General features: G+C 50.5%; 1 protein-coding gene across 1 annotated transcript; it reads right to left on the reverse strand.

The window, feature by feature from the left end:
- Positions 1 to 1,750: 1,750 nt before the first annotated feature.
- MSX1 (msh homeobox 1) lies at positions 1,751 to 6,964 on the reverse strand. Its single transcript, XM_035114133.2, has 2 exons — positions 6,449 to 6,964; positions 1,751 to 2,537 (listed from the first exon to the last, which is right to left on the reverse strand). The coding sequence occupies exons 1-2, from the start codon at positions 6,903 to 6,905 to the stop codon at positions 2,107 to 2,109; spliced, it is 888 nt and encodes a 295-aa protein (XP_034970024.1). The 5' UTR covers positions 6,906 to 6,964; the 3' UTR covers positions 1,751 to 2,106.
- Between the last annotated feature and the right edge of the window lie 1,441 nt (positions 6,965 to 8,405).

The following is an 8,405-nucleotide window of genomic DNA, read 5'->3' on the forward strand; positions in this document are numbered from 1 at the left end:
TGAGGATCCGTGCTTCAAAACCACGTTTTGGGGCCACGGTGTCGCCAGGAAGCTGTGGGTCCTTGATTTTTGTGGTGCAGGCTGTACCCCTGGGCATGATATGTGATTTGAGGGTGAATTTGGGGGGGCCCCATGCAGAAAGGTGAAGATTCGTGAGGATCCGTGAGGATCCGTACTTCAAAACTATGTTTTTGGCCACGGTGTCGCCAGGAAGATGTGGATCCTTGATTTTTGTCGTGCAGGCTGTACCCCTGGGCATGATATGTGATTTGAGGGTGAGTTATGGGTGGCCCAATGCAAAAAGCGTGAGGTTCCACGAGGATCCGTGCTTCGAAATCACGTTTTTGCGCCATTGCGACCCCACGAAACAGTGGGTGCGTGATTTTTTTGGTGCTGCCTACAGAGTAAGACATAGTTTACAGTATCATGGTGGTTTTTTTTTAATTTGAATGAAAAAATCATATGAATTCATGAGGATCCATGAGGATCCGTGCTTCAAAACCATGTTTTTGGGCCACGGTGTCGCCAGGAAGCTGTGGATCCTTGATTTTTGTGGTGCAGGCTGTACCCCTGGGCATGATATGTGATTTGAGGGTGAATTAGGGGGGGGCCATGCAAAAAGCGTGGGGTTCCATGAGGATCCGTGCTTCAAAACCACGTTTTTGTGCCATTGCGACCACACGAAACAGTGGGTGCGTGATTTTTTTGGTGGTGCCTATAGACTTAGATGTGGTCTAGAGTATTATGGTGGTTTTATTTTGTTTCTATATAAAAATCATATGAATTCATGAGGATCCGTGCCTCGGAACCACGTTTTTGTGTTGCTGCAAGGCAGCAAAGTTTTGGATCCACGTTTTTTATAGTCCAGTCTGTAGTCGTGGCTTCCAGATGTGATATGACACTGGATTTGTTGGAGTTGTTTTAAAAAAAGTGGAGGATCCATGAGGATCCGTGTAGATCCGCGTTTTACCTTCTTCCAATAGAAAAAAATCTAAAAAGTGAGGCCAATTCTCATAAACATTTCCAATTGAAATAAATGGATTTACTGTACTCAAGTTATTGTGGCAAAGATTTGAATGCAAGGTTGCAATGCTAGGTATGGTTACTTCAGAGTAAGTAACGTTCATTAGGCACAGGATCGCAGTACACCCCACGGATGCTTTTCCAAGGCAGTATGAGTCCAAATAAGATCACTGAATTTTGCTCAGCTAGGTTTATATAGCTTAGATGGGAACCTTTTCTGATGAGATCAGATTTGCACAGCTTTTTCATCCACATCACTTACTCAGATCCAGGACTGTGCTCTGAAATGGGGAGGCCTTTGGTGCAATTTGTTTTGTTCTGAAAAGGAGCAACCCAACGGTAGCTATGTATTCTTGAAAGGACAGAAAGGGAAGTAGCTTCCCACTGCTGGCAACAAGGCTTACTTTTCAAGTACAGTATTAGATTTGGGGACCTATGAAAATACACCACCTTTGATCTTAAGACCAGAGTTATTTGCACTGCAAACCTAGGCACTTTACTTCCAAGTTTTTGAAGAGAATCCAGACGGAAGTTCTGCACAACCTGCATTGAAATGCAAGGGTGGGAGCGGGGTCTAAGAGCGAGATTTGAGAAATAATGATCAAAATAACCAACAGGGGCCCCAGATTAAGATGGCTTGGATGAAATGAAACCTTGCAGACCTTCCAGGGCAGAAAGCAATGTCCAACCATTCACCCCAAGGTCATTTAAAATTAATTTATTTATCAAATATAGCTATTAATATAAACGATAATAAATTTTGAACTGTACATTATATTACACAGTATGCAGAGCCCTTCCACGGGGCTTGGTGGAAGAACAAGCTGCAAAGAGCAGCAGGTGCAGTCCTCGGGGCCTGGGGGCGGGCGGGGTGTCCACAGTCTGACTCCTGTTCCCTAAAGGGCAGCCCAAGCCTGCGGAGTATTCCAGTCCTTGGAGAGAGGCTTTACCTGGGCGAGTCCAGAGGACCAGCTCTCCTTCCTTCCCTGCTGGGTGGTGCCTCTCCCGTCGAGGGACCAGAGGGCTGACATATCTGACAGATCCTCTGGGGTGGAGGAGCCCCCCCCCTCGCCCACAGGGGTTCTAGGTGAGATGGTACATGCTGTAGCCCACGTGCGCCGTGTAGAGTCCCACGGGGGTGACGGGCAGGCCGGCTCGCGGGAAGGGCCCCGAGGAGGCATACAGAGAGGCGCCCGCCACCGCCGGGCCGCCCAAAGGAAAGGAGATGCCAAAGGCAGCGGGCGGCAGCATGGGCTTGGCTGCCATCTTCAGCTTCTCCAGTTCGGCCTCCTGCAGCCGCTTGGCCTTGGCGCGCCGGTTCTGGAACCAGATCTTGACCTGCGTCTCGGTGAGGCTCAGCGAGCTGGAGAACTCCGCGCGCTCCGCGATGGACAAGTACTGCTTCTGGCGGAACTTCCTCTCCAGCGCCAGCAGCTGCGCCGTCGTGAAGGGCGTCCGCGGCTTGCGGTTGGTCTTGTGCTTGCGCAGGGTGCAGGCCGGCGGGCTGGCGCGCCCTGCGGAGACAGCGAGCAACACCTGGTAAGAACGTTCCCAAAGACACCCCGGCGCGCCAGCGGGGAGAGCCGCCACGCCACCCGACCGCCACCCCGGGCAAAAGGCACAACAATCCCAGAAAGGCGATGGAGCCCGGCTGACGCGCAGGGTCAGACCACCTGGTCACCCCCAAGCCCAAAAGCCGTTTGCAGGCTCGCCTCGGCGGAAGAGCTCTCTTAAAGTGCAGGAGGACGGACCCGCAATCCTGGCCAAATTTATCAGGAAATAAGCATCGCTGGCTGAATTTAGTGGGATGTACTTCAGAGTAAACGTGTTTTAGAAACCGGCTGTAAGGCGGATCTCGTTTGACAGCTTACTCTGTTTAAACCGTCATCTAGTTAAACCACAGTGAGGCAATTTAGCTCTACTATATTGAAATTAATGGGCCAAACTGGTATTAAATACAGTGCTTCTGGTTATTATTTAAACTGTAAGGCAAATTTCTTCGGGATTTTCCAGGTTAGAATATTTCAAGAGCTGGGTTTTAAATTCAGCTGAGCGGAGTAACAATGATTCAGAGTGACTGGAGTCTGAACCTGGAGGATGTATAGTGGTACAATCCTAAACACACTTAAGAGCGAGCCGTGTTAAAATGCAGAAGGACTTTCAAACGGACTGTATCTTGCATTTTACTGAAGCAGAGCTGTTCCCGGATGGGAAAATCCAAGTCGACTTACAGCCAGGGGGACATTTTGCAACTGAACAAATGGGATGCTGGAAGCCCCACCGAATTGTACAGATTTAAATAACGAGGAGACTTTTAGCTGGATGAGAGAGAGGTCGTTCTGACAGCCCAAATCAGCCTGATCTCACCCACCCACTTTAAAAGGCCTTATTCCCACGTAAGCGAATGGGATTGCAGCCTTCCAAGAGGTGCCTCGGTGTCACGCGAAGCCACGCCGCCATCACAGCCAACCCCTCCAAAAGGCTTATCCCTGGAGGAAGACGCGCGTGGCCCCCAAAATGGTGCGTTTTCTTTAAGAGGTTAGGGGCATTTATTAGTGCTCCAGATAGAAGAATAAAGTATTGGGGCAGTTCATAAGAAAGGGAAAGCGGGGTTGGGGAAGGAAGGAAACCATAAATTATTGAACTAAAGGGGGAAAAATTAAAAAATTAAAAGGGCAGGTCCTGTCACTCACATCCCGTTTATGGCACTCTTGGGAAACAGACTGCGCATGTCATTAATTAGGGAGTCCGTGAGGACGCCTCTTGTTCCTTTTATGGCCTGTTTTAAGAACGATTCTCGGCATTCCGACCCACACCCTTTTGAGCGGAAGAATTTAGACTGCTAAACACACTTACTTGAAAATAAAGCCTGGCAGGTTTAACGGATTCAATTTAATTGTTTTAAATCATAGCTTCAAGTCAAGTTGAATCCAAGTGAAGCATTTGCATTGTGAAGCTAACTCTCACAACAGTTGTAGATCGCTTTCAATCTTCCCATTAGCAGAAAAGACACTGGAGCTACTGTAGTCGTAGGTACCTTTACTTGGGAGTAATTCCCACTGAGACGCATCACTTTGAGTTAAAAGTGCACAGGCCGAGACTGCCGGCTGTTATGAAATCCATTGGAGGCATTTCCAACGGGAAGCCCTCCCAGCAAACCCCATTGAAGGAAAAGAGCCACAGTTAACCAGTGGAGGCCTCGGGAATGCCTGAGTATCTTTGCTGCAGATTTTCCCGGTGGATTTGACCGGGACGCTAAACTGACCTGGAGAATATATTCTTTCTAATATGTTTAATTTCGATAGTCTTTGAAGATACACTCACATAACTCTTCCCCCGCCCCGTCCCTTCTAGATTCTGTCTCTTGCACATGGGAAGTCATAGCAGAACGACAATTACAATATGGGACAGATTCTCTCTTCGCTTTCCGTTTGCAATAATTTGGAAGATTGCTTTTAAAAAAACCCCGCCTTATTACCTGCTGGTATCTGGGCAACATTTTATAAATAAATTGCAATTACAGGGGTTGGGAATCCAGCGGGAAAGAGACTCCTAATTAATCGAGAACGACATGGGCCCTGAGCAAAAAATACCAGAGAAGCCTGTTTTGTTACTTTCAGCTGCTTTTCACTTTTTACATATCGGCAGGAAGTCCAAGAGATCACTTTTCAAGGAAGAAACACCTAACTTCAAAAGTGAGGCTGCTGGACATTTTTCAGAGCGATCTATTGAAGTGGAATTTAGCATCGCTAGAAATGTTATGGACATTTTCTCCAAAGCCACCTCTGCCCGGATTCTCCTACTCACTGACTGAAAGGAATTTCCACGGACACAAGTAGGAGTTAGAGCCCTTAAAATATTTTATACTTAACTGCTAAAATACTCTTGTTTTAATCCGCGGGAGAGAAAAGGAGGCAGAAAAGACCCCGCTAATTCCTCTCCTGCTCAGGACGATCCAGAAACAAATCAACTTTCTTTAAAACGAATTATCGAGGCTTAGGTGGAATGCGCGGCAGGGCTGGGTCTACATGAACTCCGCCACCTTCAATCCTAAAAAGTTTGCTGAGAAAAGTAAACTACTTTGAGTTGGAAGTTAAATTTCCTGGACCACGGGATGTTTCGTGGAAGGTCTCACAGGGAAGGTCTTCCCAAATGAACTCGGTGGGATTTATTTCTCAGTAGTGATGGAAAGGATTTCGCTGCAATTGATTCTGTTTCCCAACAGCGCAATTTAAGGGCCATTAACGAGAAGCGCAGTAGAAATAAGCAGCCGAAACTCATCGGATTTCCTTATTATTACGTTTTCCTATTTGTTTAGCATTTTTTATTTAAAAAGTGCGAAAGTGCTAATAGCGATTTTCTGGTTCTCCAGATAATTTGCAACCGCAACGGTTTAAAATGTCCTTACCCAGGTTGTCTCTCTCTCTCTCTCTCTCAGTCCAGAAACGGGCTCCTTGGTGGCGGAACAGGCCCTGAAACCCTGGCATCCCTCCCCCTCCCCCGGGAAAGTGGTGACTGGTTCAGAAACCAGGTCCAGGGAACCAGTGACCTTTCATTCCCATCCCTGGGACCATGGACTCTCTGGGCAACTGGGTCCCGGGGACAGGACGAGCGTGTCAATTGGCAGGATCCGGCCAGCAATGTTTACCAACAGCCTGTAGCTGTCTGAAAATGCCCCTCTCTACCGAAAGTCCAAGCTTCAAGGCAGCGGGGAGTTAAGATTGCGGGAAAAGTGAGATGGTTGGTACCTCAAACGGGCTCTACAGAAGCGACGCGGTCTGCAATGAACGCAACTCCACAGCTCCCCTTGGGCAGCGTTCGGGCTGCAGGCAGCTTGCCGCTGCTTCACGGGCCAAGTCAAGTAGCAGCGGAAGGAAGGCAGGAGCTGCATAGAAGCTGCTCTGGTTCTAAGGATATTCTAAAAAAGGTCGTATCGATCTCAGCTTCCGGGCTGCTTGGCGCTCTTGGCTTTAAGTCGGCTAAAACGCCGCTATCCGACTAACACTTTGACTTGGAAGCAAGGCCTCTTGAGACCTGGGATTGGTTTAAGCAAGGGGCATCCGATCCTATTAGAAACCGATGCTCCTTACTTCCAAGTAAACACCTTTTGAGCGTGCCTGCCCCATTCGTGCTGGGAATTAAGGCCGGGCACGGCACCTACGCGCTTTGAGTTGGTGGCCGGGTTTTTGTTTTTTTGGTATTTTGTTTAACTAGCAACTAAAGTTCCACGAGCGAAAGCAGCAACCTGGAACATCTCTCCGACGCTCAACACATGCATTTACTTGAAAGTAAAAAGTCCCCTTGTCTTAAGTGACAGCCGAGACCGGCTTCCCCATCCTCAACCGGGCGGTGTGTGGCTACCGCAGCGTTTTGGCTATTCGCTTCCTGGCCACGTCCACGTGCGCTTCCCCGGCTGCTCACTTACTTGGCGGCGGCGGAGAGAAGCGGGGGCTTTGCATCCAGGACGTCCGCTCCGGCTTCTCAGGGCTTTCGGCTTTGGCGAGCGCCTCTTCGGGCACTTGGACTAATCCCCCGACAGCAAAATGGCTGGCGATGGCGAGCGCCGAGGCCGGTCTCTCCGGCGCCGCGGCAGAGGGCGCCCCCATCCTGGGACTGAGGGTCCTCGGGTGCGCCGACGGCTCCCCCCGCTCGGGCCCTCTGGACAGGCTGCCGGGCTTTCTGCGGTCGGCCATGAGCGCTTCGACGCTGAAGGGTAGAAGAGCCGGAGCCGCCTTAGGCTTGTTGCCGCCGCCGCCGCCCGCCTCCCGGCCCATGGTGGCCCCCGGGGGCCCCGTCGGGCCGGGCTTGCCGAAGGCCGGCGCGGGTGGCTCCTCGCTTCCCCCCGCGCTCTGAGCAGAAGTCATTTCCAGTGCCGGGGCCATGCAGCTCCCCCCGTCCCCCCGCCGGCGCTCCAGCTCTCGCAGCCGTCGCTCATGGAGGTGGGCGCGTAGTCAGAGCCAAGCCCTACCCGCGCTCTCAGCTGCGCGGCGCCTTCGCTCGTCAGGGCTCCGCTTTGCGAGGCCCGGAACCGAGCCAGGCGGGCTAATAAAGCCAGGCCGCCCCCGACGGCGGCCAATCCGCGCTCCGAAGGGGGGGTCCCGCTGCCTTCCCATTGGGTGCGGCGCGCAAGAGAGCGCGCGAGGAGGACCAGGAGGCGGAGGAAGAGGAGGCGGGATCGCCCGGCGCGCCTCCGCTCGACTCTGCCCGGCGCGGCCGTGAAGCAAACTTTGCTCTGCAGTAGCCAGGAGCAATTGCGCGCCGGACTTTCGTTCTCCGCCTCTGAGCAACTCCCATTCACCTCGCGTCGCCGTCGCGGGGTTGTTTGTTTTGCTTGGATTCCCTTTCGTCCCCGCTTGCTCTGTTTCTGCAATGGAAATTCCGCGAGCCTGAGCTGCGGGCGGCAGCTTTGCTTGGGAAGAGCGAGGCACATCTCCAGATTATCATAGAATAATCATTTTGCCCCTTCTCTTTGCAATCAGCGGCATGCAATCTAGTTCTACGTTAACCATTTGGAGTTTTTATTCTCTTTGAAGTGTCTCCGACAATCAAGCGGTATATAGAGTTTGTGAAATAAATATGAAATAAAATAAATAAGTCTTCTTTGAATATGGGCAGTATTCGCGCGCGTGCGCGCGCGAGAGAATGCTGTAATAATATGTAATATTTGCCCACCCCCGCCGCCCAATATCATTTTGATGCTCACTGATTTCAAAGGGATACGTTTACACATGCCTTTCGCTTTTGGAGGGGAAATCAACGTGGGGAAAAGCTCTTAAATTTGGCTGCATCGTCGTGTAGCTTACTCGGAAGTAAGTGCAATGAGACTCATTCCAAACAAGTGTGGATGGGATGGCAACCTCTCTGGTTGTGAAACAATAGTTCTTCTTAAGTACAATAAACACCCCAAACTAACAAAAACAAACAAAAAACCACAGAGAGGCCAATTTATAAGCCAATGAATTAAATACGGTGTATGTATGTATGTATGTATGTATGTATGTATGTATGTATGTATGTATGTATGTATGTATGTATGTATAGATACATTAGGTATAGCCTGACCATTAGGTCCAGTCGTGACCGACTCTGGGGTTGCACGCTCATCTCGCATTATTGGCCGAGGGAGCCGGCGTACAGCTTCCAGGTCATGTGGCCAGCATGACAAAGCCGCTTCTGGCAAACCGGAGCAGCACACGGAAACGCCGTTTACCTTCCCGCTGTAGCGGTTCCTATTTATCTACTTGCATTTTGACGTGCTTTCGAACTGCTAGGTTGGCAGGAGCTGGGACCGAGCAACGGGAGCTCATCCCGTCACAGGGATTCGAACCGCCGACCTTCTGATCAGCAAGCCCTAGGCTCAGTGGTTTAACCACAGCGCCACC

This window comes from Zootoca vivipara, chromosome 9, assembly GCF_963506605.1.
Source record: "Zootoca vivipara chromosome 9, rZooViv1.1, whole genome shotgun sequence".
NCBI lineage: Eukaryota > Metazoa > Chordata > Lepidosauria > Squamata > Lacertidae > Zootoca > Zootoca vivipara.

Excerpts from the sequence above, each read along its gene's own strand:
- MSX1 (XM_035114133.2), bottom strand. The coding sequence starts at position 6,905 with ATGGCCCCGGCACTGGAAATGACTTCTGCTCAGAGCGCGGGGGGAAGC. Across the intron at positions 2,538-6,448 it reads CTTCTCTCCGCCGCCGCCAA|GGCGCGCCAGCCCGCCGGCC; the intron begins GTAAGTGAGCAG and ends CTGTCTCCGCAG.